The following is a 13,141-nucleotide window of genomic DNA, read 5'->3' as shown; positions in this document are numbered from 1 at the left end:
CAGCTAACAACTGTCCATAACTCCAGTTCCAGGGGATCCGACAGTCTCTTCTGTCCTCTGCAGGCATTGCATTACACGGGTGCACTTACTTACATGCAGGCAATACACGCATACATATAAAATAAAAATAATAAATAAAATATATGTTTTTAAGCCTGGTAAGTTCTTAACAGTTTGTTTTCTATCTGCCTACCAGTTTTCTTTTTAATTTAGGGAGCTATTTTGAAACAATTGTATGACTATAAAAAATAAACTTTAAGCTGGGCATGGTGGTACATGCCTCTAATTCCAGCACTTGGGAGTCAGAGGCAGGCAGATCTGTGTGAGTTTGAGACCACTGTGGTCTACATAGCGAGTTCCAGGCCAGCCTGGACTACAAGAAGACCTGTCTCAAAAAGAAAAATAACTTTTAATAATGATGAATAAATGATGATCTAGAAAAATTCTGAGCATCATTATACATTTGAGTTACATTATTTAAAAGAAATGAAAGCCATTTCTGATTTGGTTATAGAACTGTAGGCTCAGCTTATACCAAGAAATTAAGACTTCTATAAAATATAAATATGAAATTCCTGTTAGAGTATGCCACTGTGATAACATTTCAGAGCTCAGATATGTTTATTGTGGTATTGGTTTTGCTCATCCACAATCATTCTGCTCTTAATTTTTAGGTATGGAACTGTTTGAAGAGGCATTGCGTCGCTGGGAGCAAGCCCTGACTTTTCGCAGTAGGCAGGCTGAAGACGAAGCCTGTAGCTCCATCAAACTGGGAGCTGGAGATGCCATTGCTGAAGAAAGTGTAGATGTAAGAGGGATCTTCAAAGACTGGGCTTCAGAACACTGGAAGGACCAAACTTTTAATCATAATGCAGTACACTTTGTGTGGCAGTTAATAGAAGCTGTTTATTTCTCTGCTCTTGGCTATGCGATACGTCTTACTGGACTTTTTCTATTCAAATTCTCAAGTCCTGGATTTCCTGTACTATGTAAAAGCAGAGAATATGATTCAAAGGCTTTTTTGAAAAGTCTGTTTTGTGCTTTAGGATTTAATTGTTACTGTTTTTGTACACAGAGGTAGAACTGTGTCCTTTTTGATCATTTAGTAGACTGGTAGTTTTCAGACAAACATTTGTAAGAATCACTTAGAGAGTCTGCTAAATTACATCTTGAGACCCTTGCCTTGGGTTTCTAATTCAGTAGGATTGGAGTGGATCATGAGAATTGCTTTCTTTTTCTGTTTTTTTTTCTTTCCAGATAAGGTCTCACTATGAAGTCCTGGCTAGCCTAGGACTTGCTTTGTAGATCAAGCTGGCCTCAGACTTGGAGGAATCCTCCTGCCTTTGCCTCCCAAGTGCTGAGATTACAGATGTGGGTAACCACATATAAGAATTTCATTTCTGTATATATACCTATCTTTAAATTTATGGGTGTGTGTATGTGCCACATGTGTGCAGGTGCCCACGGGGCCCAGAAGAGGGTGTGTCAGATCACCTGGAGCTGGAGTTACTGATCATTGTGAGCCACCATGTGGGTGCTGGGAACCAAACCCCCATCCTCTGCAAGAGCAGCCAGTACTCTAACTGCTGAACCATGTCTCCAGCCCTGAAATTGCATTTCTAGTAAGGTCTCAGGTGATAGTGGTGCTCCTGACAGAGGACTTTGAGAACCTCTGATTTGCCCTACCTTACTTTGACAGATAAGAAATGGATATAACTGTGTCAAAGGCACAGCTAGAATCCAGTCCTCACAACATCTATGTGGCACCTTTCTATTCGCTAAGTGATTTTCATGGCCCTCTCTTTAAAAGTAACTTTTTTATGTTCAGAATTTTGACATTAGAGTGTAATAGTTGCTGTGTGTACTTTTTCTGTGTCTGTAGGATATTATTAGTACTGAATTCATCCATAAACTTGAAGCTCTGCTGCAAAGAGCATATCGTCTCCAAGAGGAGTTTGAAGCTACGCTTGGGGGCTCTGACCCCAATTCTCTTGCAAATGATACTGGTAAGATGGATATTTCGTATAGTTTTATGAAACTCATGGTTTTTTGTTTTGTGTTTTTGAAGTAATTTGCTTAGTTATCTTCTTATGTACTAAGTTAAAAATGTTTTATGAAATGTCTAAGGGGAAAAGTGTTCTGCTGTATTTACTGTTTTTCCTTTGTTTTTCAAGTATATTTAATGCCATTGAAATGTGCAATTAAGTAGTTATCATTAAATAACTGCTTTGTGAATTTATATTAAAAATACACTCTAAGGGGCTGCAGAGATGGCTCATTTAAGAGCACTGGTTGGTCTTCCAGAGGACCCAGATTTGGTTTCCAGCATCCACGTAGAGGCTAACAAGTATCCCTGTCTCCAGTGCCAGGGTATCTGATCCCCTCTTCTGTCCTCTTTGGACATTACATGACATGGGTGCACTTACATACATGTATGCAAAACAGTCATACTTAGAAAATAAATTGTTTAAAAAATACATTCTAGGTGAAAAAAAAAAATCCCAGTTACATCAGTGAAGGGAGCAAAACAAAGTGATAATATAAAAATGGGAGCGACCCTACTCAGAAACAAGGGCATGTGTGTGTGAGTGTGTGCGTGTGTGTGCACGTGTGTGGGTGCACATGTGTGTGCATGCATATGGAGGCCAGAGGACAGCGTCAGCTGTCATTCCTCGGCGTCCACCTTTTCTTTCTTTCAAGACTGGGTGTCTTCACTGGCTGGAGCAGCCGCTGCTCTGAACCGCTGAGCCGGCTGTCCATTTCAGTCACATTTGGAGAGTGCAGTCCATTCTGAAGGGAAAGGGGGTGCAGCAGTAGCCCAAGGAACCTGATCACAATGCAGTTTAGTCAGGAAGCGGAGAGCTGAATGCTGGTGTCCACTCATTTCTTTCCTGTGTCTTTGATTTGAACTGCATGGAATGGTGCTGCTAATACTTCTGGTGCATCTTCCCGCCTATTTAACCCAGTCTAAAGACTCCCTCGGAGATATTCCTCGAGGTTCGTTTCCTAGGTGATTCTGGAGCCTGTCAGTTGACAATATGAAGCAGTCTAGGACACTTAACCAATTCAGCATATTCCAGTCTCACATTTTTTTTCAGCTTGGTCATTAAAGAAGTTGTATTTTATTATATGTTGTGCTTATATGTAGGTATATTCATCTACTTGTAACTTCTTGTTGCGAGGAGGCTAATAGACAGCCATGTCATTCAGAACTAATGCTGCTGCAGAGCCTTTTTCCAGGTAGACACCTGCGAAGTGCTCATAGCTGATTCATGCTCACAGTCATCTCGGCTTTGGGGAGCACATGCCGCATTTTACTGACTACAGTGGGACCACAGCAAAACCTTTAGTACTAATTTAGAATTAGGGTTTAAACAGGGACTGTGCTAAATTGTACATTTACACTATCTGTAGAAAAGTTATATGCCAACTTAACACTGTTAAGACTGTTAAATCCTCTTAGCACAATGACTGTAGCCTATTTACAATAGTTTAGCATGCTTCTTTTTAGGTAGCAATGTGTTTATTAAGGCACGCTACCTCTGCTAGGAAAGCATTCTACCACTGAGCTATAGCGCAAGTTCCCATTATCTTTTTTTTTTCTGACACAGGGTCTGAACTTACTGTGTAGCCAGAGATGGCCCAGAAACTCTGGTCCTCCTGCCCCTACCTCCCACCTGCTGGAATCACAGGTGTGGTTGTGTAGCACCATGCTCAGTTTCTGTGGTGCTAGTGGTGGGGTGGAGGAACCTCCACATCCTAGGCCAGGACTCTATCAACTGAACTACACACTTATCCCTTATTTTGTGTTTTGAAAGCATACTGAAAGCAGATTTTATTATAATAACTTGTGCATTAAAAATGGGCTTGAGGGAGGTTGAGGAGATGGCTTAGTTAAGTGCCTGACACACAAGCATGGGGACCTGAGTTTGGATTCCCAGCACCCACACAGAAGCTGGGTGTGGCACCTGGACTCAGCTCTGGAGAGGTGGAGGCAGCTGGCTCCCTGGAGCTCCCCAGGCAGCTAACTTACCTGAGTCCATGAGCTCCTGATTTAGTAAGAGACTCAAAAACTAAGGTAGAGAATGACTGAGGAAGCTACCTGACAGCCTCTGGCCTCCATACACAGGTGCCCACACAAGTGTGTACACACGCATGCACGCATGCACATACACACGCTTGAAAAAGAAATATAATAGTCTATAATGTATTTCAGCCCTTCCCTTCTTCCTTTAATGAGGAAATGGCTTTGAATTAGGCAGGATTGAACTAGTTTTTTTCTTTTTGAGACAGGATCTCCCTGTAGCCCCACCTGGCCTTGAACTCACGGAGATCTGCCTGCCTCTGCCTCCTGAGTACTGGGATCAAAGGCGTGCACTGATTGAGCTAGATTTTTTTTTTTTATGTGTATGAGTGTTGTCTGCATGTATGTGAGTGCACCCGTGTCGTGTGCAATGCCACAGACGTCAGAAGAGGGCTTCGGATTCCCCTGGAACTGAAATTAAGAACGGCTTATAGCCGCCATGTGAGTGCTTTGAATCGAACCTGGGTCCTCTGCAAGAGCAGTCAGTGCTCTTAACCGCTGAGCCATCTCTCCAGCCTTAACTAGGTTTTAAGGCATGTATTCCTCCAAGATGTAACTAACATTCTGTGATTCAATTTTTACTATGTTCTGTGTTGGCATTTCTTTAACCACTTGGAATTCATCATTAAACCATCATCAGATATGTTTCTAAGATCCATGCACCAGTTTGCTCTTGACTTGACCAGTAGGTTCTGGTTTTGCTCTTGGTGTTACAGGGCTTGATCACTAACAGGGGAACTGGAGATTTGAATTCTCCAATAATGTGAAAGCACTTGTGAGCGGCTTACTATTGAGTGTACTGTTGAAGTCACTAGAGGGCGGCACATCTTATCTCCAGTTTGCTGACTGACTACTCACATGCTGTTCTGTGCTGCTTGTGGCATGGGGAGTAAATTTTAAGTCAGCATTCATGGTACATTTTGGGTACACCTGCTACTGTAACTCAGTGACAAAGAGCTTGAAAGTTATTCATGGAAGACTTGAAATAACATACTGTGAACTTCCACTACTATGAGTTCTGCCTCAGAATCCAGATATTTGGGATTGTGTTCATTTATAGTTTCTGTTTTTTAGAGTATTAGTAACAATGATAATCTTGTAATTGTAAAAAGTTTTTTTGAGACAAAGTTTCTGTGTGTACACTCAATGCTAGCTTTGAGCTCAGGCTGCCTTCCAGTTCGTAGCCTCCTGCTTCAGCTTTCCAATTGCTTTGATCACAGGTGTGTGCCACAATGCCTGACTAAAGGTTTATTTTTATTTATGTGTCTGTGTGTGTGGGTACCCATGGAGACCAGAAGAGGGGATCAGATCTCCTGGAGCTAGAGTTACAGGCAGTTGCGAGTCACCTGACATGATTGCTGGGAACGGAGCTCTGGTCCTCTGGAAGAGTAGAAAGCACTCCTTAACTTTTAAACGGTCTCTCCAGCCTCTGAAAGTTATGTATATATATTTATTTATTTATTTATTTGGTCTTTTTGAGATAAGGTCTCCCTGTAGCCCCAGCTGGCCTGGAATTCACTATGTAGACCAGACCATCCTCAGTCTCACAGAGGTCCACCTGCCTCTGCCTCCTGAGTGCTGGGATTAAAGGTATGCATCTTCATGCCTGGCTCCCCATTATAATTATTGGTGGCTCAATCAGCCAAAACCTTCCAATACGATTTTTAATTTTATTTTTATTTGTGTGTATAAGTGTTTTGCTTGCATATATGTAAGTGCACCACATGAAAATTCTTCACACCCTTACCCAGCTGACTGTTGAGAGTCCCTGCTGGTTTTGCAGTCTCAGCAATATACCATGCAGTCAGGAGAGTGAGGTCCTGCACAAGAGTTGTGAGCTTGCAGGCCCAGACCTTGCTGAGAGTTCGGGGCACAGCAGAAGCTGTGTGGAGAATATTTCACAGTATCTTGTTTTCCTCTGGTGGCAGTCGAGCTCTCAGTAGAGCCAACTCACTTCTCAGGGAACAGCAGCTTAAAACGTAAGCAAATAAGAGGGTTTAATAGGACAGATCTCTGTCTGGATCCCTGGCACCCATGTAAAACCTGGGTAGGGTGGCATGGGCCTGTAACCTCCGCTCTGGGGAGTGGAGACAGATCTATGAAGCTCATGGACTGATCGCCTAGCTGAACCAGTGGGCTCCAGGTTCAGTGAGAGACTTTAACTAAAAGAAAATGAGGATGCCCTAAACAAGACATTTATACCATTCTGTCTAAGCTCCAGGAAACAGCAGAAAAGGAGCAGAAGGGATGTAAGAGCCGGAAGATAGGGAGAAGGGATACAAAGCACCATCATCCGAGCATGAACAGTCATCTCCAACATGATCTTACAGCAGCTGTGCCGCCTGCACTGTGTCTGCCCAAGCCTGGGCCTGCCAACAGCCAGTCATGGGTCTGAAGGGCTCATGGGGTCTACCCCTCCCTGCTGAACTATGAGCAACTGGTGGATTCTGAGGGAAACACAGTCATTGTCTTTGGTTGTGTTCTAGGCTCCAACCCATGCCCACACAGATGGTCCTGGTTAGAGTCAGTGGGTGATCAAAACCAAAAATAAATGGCTTGAATGTGGGAATGGGACCTCTAGGGAGGAGAGGGATTGCCAGGCTCTAGGGGGATGAGAGAGTGTGGGAAGGTGAGTGCAAAGAGAAGGCCCTGTATACTCTGGCCTCCACACACAGCTTCTACATTTGCATCACACACACACACACACACACACGAAGAAGAAATGCAATGGAGTGGCTATAATGCATTTCAACCCCTCATTTATTCCTCTGATAGGAAAATAAGGTCTGCTTTCCTCAATGCCATTGGTTACTTTAGGTTCTTTTCCATGCCTGATAATGTCACATCAGTAGAGATATTAATTAGTCCGTGGGTCTTACCAAGATTTGTATCACAATCCCCTTTGCAGCCATGCATGGTGGCACATGCCTATAATCCCAGCATTAGGGAGGCAGAGGCAGGAAGATCAAAAGTTGGAGGCTGGCCTGGGCTACTTAGGAAAACTCTCAAAAACAAACAAACAAACAAACAAAAAACCACCCTTGAAGCTTTCAAACAACATAGATTCCTGAACTTGGACCCAGACCTGCTGCAGGTGAAGCTTTGGAGTTGAGACTTGGAAAAGTATTTCATAGCTTAGCAGGTGATTCTTACATGCTTGTGTGGGTAGAGAGTTGGATAGCTAGATAAGGTGGTGACATTAGGGTTTTCTGGCCAGGCGTGGTGGTGCATGCCTTTACTATTAGCACTCAGGAGGCAGAGGCAGGTAGATCTCTGTGCGTTTGAAGCCAGTAGGACCTATATAGCAGACTTAGGCTATCCAGGGCTACTTCGTGAGACCCTGTCTCAAAAAACAAAGATTTTCCTCAATTAGCTTAAGTAAATTTGCCTTATAACTTCAATTTATTTTTATAAGACAAGAACCTTAGACAACCAAACCTTTATTTTTCAAATGTATTTTATTAACATTATGTGTCTGCATGTGAGTGCAATGCTGGGGTTTCAGGCTGCTGTGAGCTGCCCAACGTGGGTGCTGGGAATCAAACCCAGGCACTCTGGAAGAATAGTGTGCACTCTTAACTGCTGAGCCATCTCTCTTGCCCCCCTTTAGGTTATTTTTAAACATACATCTTTATTGTTAGTAAAGTATGAATTTAACCAGAACTGATTTCTGTAGAGTGGTATGTATTATACTTACAACAAATTAAGATACCAAATTACAGACTGCAGAGCTGACTCAGCAGTTACAAGCCTGACTGCTCTTGCAGAGGACCTGAGTTTGGATCTCAGCACCCATGTTGGGCAACTCACAACCTCCTATAACTCCAGTTTCAGGGGATTTGACAGTCTCTTCTGGCCTCTGTGGGCAATTTTGTTCATGTGCATTACCTCCACACAAACATGCACATATACATAATTAAAATAATAAAATAAGGGGCACTTACCTACATGCAGGCAATACATGAATACACATAAAAATAATAAATAAAATTTAAAAAAATAAAGTAAGTTTTAAAAAGACACCAAATTAATAGATATCACCACATTATTCCAGTGCTGCTGGCAATAAATGTGCTTTTCAATATAAAAGCTGCCAGGCATGGTGTCTCACGCCTTTAATCCAGCACTTGGGAGGCAGAGGCAGGTGGATCTCTGTGAGTTCCAGGCCAGGCTGGTCTCCATAGTGAATCCAGGCCAGCTGGGGCTACAGGAGACCCTGTCCCAAAAAGACCCAAAAAAAAAAAAAAAAAAAAAAAAAAAAAAAAAAAAAACCTGGAAACTATGGGCCTTTTGCTCTGTCTCTTGGTAATGTTTCTTTATGGGTGGTATGGGCAGGGAGAGTTGAGACAGGGTCTCCCTGCAACCCCAGCTGGCCTGAAACTTGCTATGTAGACCAGGATGGCCTCGATCTACAGAGATCTGCCTGCCTCTGCCTCCCAAGTGCTGAGATTAAAAGCCTGTACCATGAAACCTGGCCCTTAGTAATGTTTCTTGATGGTCATAATAGGTTTCTGTTTTGTTTTCAGTTTTTTAAATTACATTTATTTTTCGTGTGTGTCTGTATGAATGAATGTGTATGGGCACACATGCCACAGAGCATGTGTGGAGGTCGGAGGACAACTTCAGGGAGTCGGTTCTTTCCTTTCTCTCGGTGGGTTCCAAAGATTAGACTCAGGTTGTAGGGTTGGCAGCAAGCACCTTTATCCAGTGAGCTCTTTGCTGGCCCTTTGTTTTGTTTTTAATTCCTGTACCCTAACAAGGCATGGTGATGCTCACTTGTAGTCCCAGCTGCCGTGGAGGCTGAGGAAGGGGGATTGTGAATTCAAGGGACAACAAAGTGAGAAACCCATCTCAACAAAGAAAGGTTCCCGTACCTTTTCATTCCGCACAAAATGAAAGCTCAAGTATAGAGTATGTGGAATATTATTAAAGTTGATCAGTTACTTGACTTCTGCTGTATCTACCTAAGATTTTTTAAAAATTTTATTATTTTAATTTTATGTGTATTCGTGTATTGCCTGCATGTAGGTAAGTGCACCCATGTTGTGCAATGCCCACGGAGGTCAGAAGAGGGTGTTGGATCCCCTGGACCTGGAGTTACAGCAGTTGATTGCTGCCATGTGGGTGCTGGGATTCGAACCTGGCTCTTCTGGAAGAATGGTCAGTGTTCTTAACCTCTGAGCCATCTCTCCAGCCCCAACTACCTAAGATTTTTTTAAGTGGAGAATTCTATTGTTGTAGATGTAGTTGAAGGGACCTGTGCTACATTTCCCTAACTTTTTCCAGAAGTACTTATTTTGGTGTTTATTATAAATCTATTCTTTTTTAAAATTTATAATTTTTTATTTTATGTGTATGAGTGTATTGCCTACATGTGTGTAAGTGCACCTGTGTTGTGCAGTGCTTGTGGAGGTCAGAAGAGGGCATAGAATTCCCCTGGAACTGGAGTAAGAGATGGTTGTTAGCCACCATGTGGGTGCTAGGAACGAATCCAGGTCCTCTGCAAGAGCAGCCAGTGCTCTTAACCTCTAAACCATCTCTCTAGCCCCTATAAATCTGTTTTTAAACTTACATACATAATGCTACTGTTTACATTTTTTTCATGTTTCTGTTTTGTTTTGTTTTTGAGATGGTGTCTTACTATGTAGCCCAGGCTGGCCTTGAACTCCTAAGTGCTTTAGCTGGCCCAGTACAGGTACCTCTCAGGATGATATTAGTCACAGTCACATAAACACTGCTAAGGCAAATATATTAGTAGCTAAAAAGTTAATTAGTGGGGGCTGGAGAGATGGCTCAGTGGTTAAGAGGACTGACTGCTCTTGCAGAGGACCCATTCCTAGCATGCACATGGCAGCTAACAACCATCCTAACTCCAGTTCCAGGGGATCCAATGCCACCTTCTGACCTCTGAGGGCACTGCACAACATGGGTGCACTTACATACATGCAGGAAATATACTCGTACACATGAAACAAAAATAGATTTTTTTAAAAAGTTACTTTGCAGGCTGACAGGATGGCTCAGAGAGTAAAGGAGCTTGCCACCAAACCTGAAGACCTGCGTTTGATCCCCAGAATCAACATGGTGGAAGGAGAATTGACTCCTGCCAGTTGTCCTCTGACTTCCGCCCACAGTGATGTGCACTTACACACACAATAATAAATAAATAAATAAATAAATAAATAAATAAATAAATAAATGTTTAAAAAGTAAATAAATCCTGTTGTGGTGGCATACCCTTTAATCCCAGCACTTGGGAAGCAGCAGCAATGGCTGAATCTCTGTGGGATCAAGGCCAGCCTGGTCTACATAGTGAGTTCTAGGCCAGCACCTGTGGTGACAGGGAGATGCTGACCCTGTCCCAAAAAGCCGAAAAGAAAAGTAAATGACTTATTGTAAAGCAACTAGAAGGACTGCAGAGAGTGCTCTTGGCCTTGGTGTGGGCGAAGCTCCCGGCAGTGCAGGCCTCCAGTCCCCCTTAACATCCCGTGTCCATCTGTCTGTCCTGTCCATGTCTGTGCCCCCTCTCGTCCCCTCCCTCCCTGTCTCTGCCCTTTCCCTGTCTCACAACTGAAAGTTGCCAGTGCAAGAGCCTGAGATAAGAACGTGAAGTGAGCAGATCTGGTTTGGGATGTGAGGATGTGGTTCCTTCTTTGCATATTTGCTGTTGTTGCTGAAGATTTGTGGAATTCATTTGGAGAACCAGACACCATGAGTGTCAAGTAAGGAGCAGCAGTGCACAGTAGTATTTTCTGCGTGATTATATTTTCCCTTAATAAGTGAATAATCTTTTAATTTTGGAAACTTTATAAATGGGTGGTAGATTCAGAAATACTATTTTGATTCTATATATACATATGTATGCTAAGTATGTAACATCATACACATCCAATGTATAGTGAAAGTATGTTTTATATCTTAGTAAATAGAAATTTTTGTTATCTCCATTATTTTGATAGAGATTACTTTTTATTTAGTCACAACTGTATAAAATGTGGGATTAAAACCTAACACCAAAGAGTGATTTACACTTTAGAAAGAATAATTCTGCTACCATCGTGCGTGTAGTTCTTGTTACACATCTGTTCTACTGGGTATGTGTCATGTCATGTGTGGTAGATGTTAGTAGCAAGTTTATTTTTTTCAGTAGTGGTTTATTTTTAGGGCGTGATATAAATTATGGGCTTTAGTTGTACACTCAGAACTCTAAATATACAGACTGCAAATTGCACAAGCTATTCAGGAATTAGTGCTTTCTTTTTAAAATTTTTGGTTCTGGGGATCAAATGCAGTGCCTTGCATGTAGTAGCCAGATGCTCTACCCTGAACCACCCTCTAGCCCAAATTGTTCTTTACCTTCTTTGTTTAAGGTATTTAGGGTCAAGACCAAATTGCTGAATTTAATGCTAGCTTAAAAATTAATTTAAGCGGGGCGTGGTGATGCACACCTTTAATCCCAGCACTTGGGAGGCAGAGGCAGGCGGATCTCTGTGAGTTCGAGGCCAGCCTGGTCTACCTAGTGAGTTCCAGGACAGCTGGGGCTGCAGGGAGACCCTGTCTAAAAAAAAAAAAAAAAAAAAGTTTAAAAATAAGCCTTATTCACAACAGATGGAGCTCTTAGTTTTAGGACATTCTTTTTTTGGGGGGGGCGGGGGGGGTTCTCCCTGTAGTCTCATCTGGCCTGGAACTCACTATGTAGACCAGGCTGGCTTTGAACTCACAGACATCCACCTGCCTCTGCCTCCTGAGTACTGGGAGTAAAGGTGTGTACCACCTTGCCCGGCTTGAGGGACATTCTTTTTTTTTTTAATGTTTTATTTATTTATTTATTTTTTGTTTTTGTTTTTTTGGTCTTTTTGAGACAGGGTCTCCCTGTAGTCCCAGCTGGCCTGGAACTCACTACATAGACCAGGCTGGCCTTGAACTCATAGAGATCCACCTGCCTCTGCCTCCCTAGTGCTGGGATTAAAGGCATGTGCCACCATGCCTGGCTTATTATTTTTATTTTGTGTGTATGAGTGAATTGCCTGCATGTATGTGAGTGCACCCATGTCATGCAATGCCGAGGAGGTCGGAAGAGGGCCTCGGATTCCCCTGGAACTGGAGTTAAGGACCGTTCGTAGCCGCCATGTGGGGCTGGGAATCGAACCTGGGTCCTCTGCAAGAGCAGTCAGTGCTCTTTAACCCCTGAGCCATCTCTCCAGCCCCATTGAGGGACATTCTTTAGTTGATATGGCTTACATGGATAAGGCTCAAGCTTATTAATCAATACTTTAGTTTCCTTTTAAAATTAATTAGGCTTCATATTTTTGTGCTAATATTTTTTTGAGAATAGTTTGTATTTGCAGTATCAGTGTTAGCAAGCAGCTCTGAAGCCGAGTGATAAATGTTGCTTTTTGGCTGAAGCAAAGGACTTTAAGATTCTTTCATACTGATGTGTAGGAACAAATTTAGACTTTAAAAACAAACCAGGAATTTTAATAGGTTAAAAGCATTGCTATAAAATATAGATGCTTTAGATAGTAGGCCTCTGTATAATCTGCTCTTTGAACAGAATGAACTCATAGGATCTTAGATCTAGAATATGTATTTATCAAATATTTTTGTTTTTGTTGTTTGTTATGAGATGGGCGTCTCACTATATAAAGTAGCCTTAAAGTCAAGATCTAAGCTTAGACAAGATGTCACAATAGTTAAAGTCACTTGCCTCCAAGCCTTATGACCTGGTTGGACCCCCAGAGTCCACATGGTAGAGAGAGAGAGAATTGAATCCCTCAAACTGTTCCCCAGTCCCCGCCGCCACACACACACACAAATATAGACACAGCAAATAAATGTTAAAAAAGGCAAGATCTACTTGGGAGGCAGAGGCAGGCAAATCTCTGTGAGTTCAAGGCCAGTCTGGTTTATATAGGGTTTATATAGTTAGTTTCAGGCCAGCCAGGGCTACATAGTAAGAACCTGTCTCAAACAAACAAAAATCAAGATCCTTCAGCATCTGCTTTCTGTGTGCTGGGGTTACAGTGTGTACCACCATATCTAGCCCAAATATTTACT

The 13,141-nt window shown here is 42.4% G+C and overlaps 1 protein-coding gene across 9 annotated transcripts in view; it reads left to right on the top strand.

The window, feature by feature from the left end:
* Positions 1 to 13,141, top strand: part of Miga1 (mitoguardin 1) — a 77,344-nt gene that overhangs the window by 17,030 nt on the left and 47,173 nt on the right. For all 9 annotated transcript variants that reach the window (XR_003846326.1, XR_003846325.1, XR_003846324.1 and 6 more), the window contains exons 6-7: positions 675 to 808; positions 1,883 to 2,006. Coding sequence is in view for 6 of the 9 variants with exons in the window: in XM_017802070.2 (XP_017657559.1) it covers positions 675 to 808; positions 1,883 to 2,006 (258 nt within the window). In the remaining 3 variants the exon portion in view is untranslated. The remainder of the gene's footprint in view (positions 1 to 674; positions 809 to 1,882; positions 2,007 to 13,141) is intronic.

This window comes from Nannospalax galili, unplaced genomic scaffold (genome assembly GCF_000622305.1).
Source record: "Nannospalax galili isolate Female #2095 unplaced genomic scaffold, S.galili_v1.0 scaffold1124, whole genome shotgun sequence".
Lineage (NCBI taxonomy): Eukaryota > Metazoa > Chordata > Mammalia > Rodentia > Spalacidae > Nannospalax > Nannospalax galili.
Note: the sequence above shows the minus strand (reverse complement) of the source record. Positions and strands in the feature narration are given on the sequence as shown.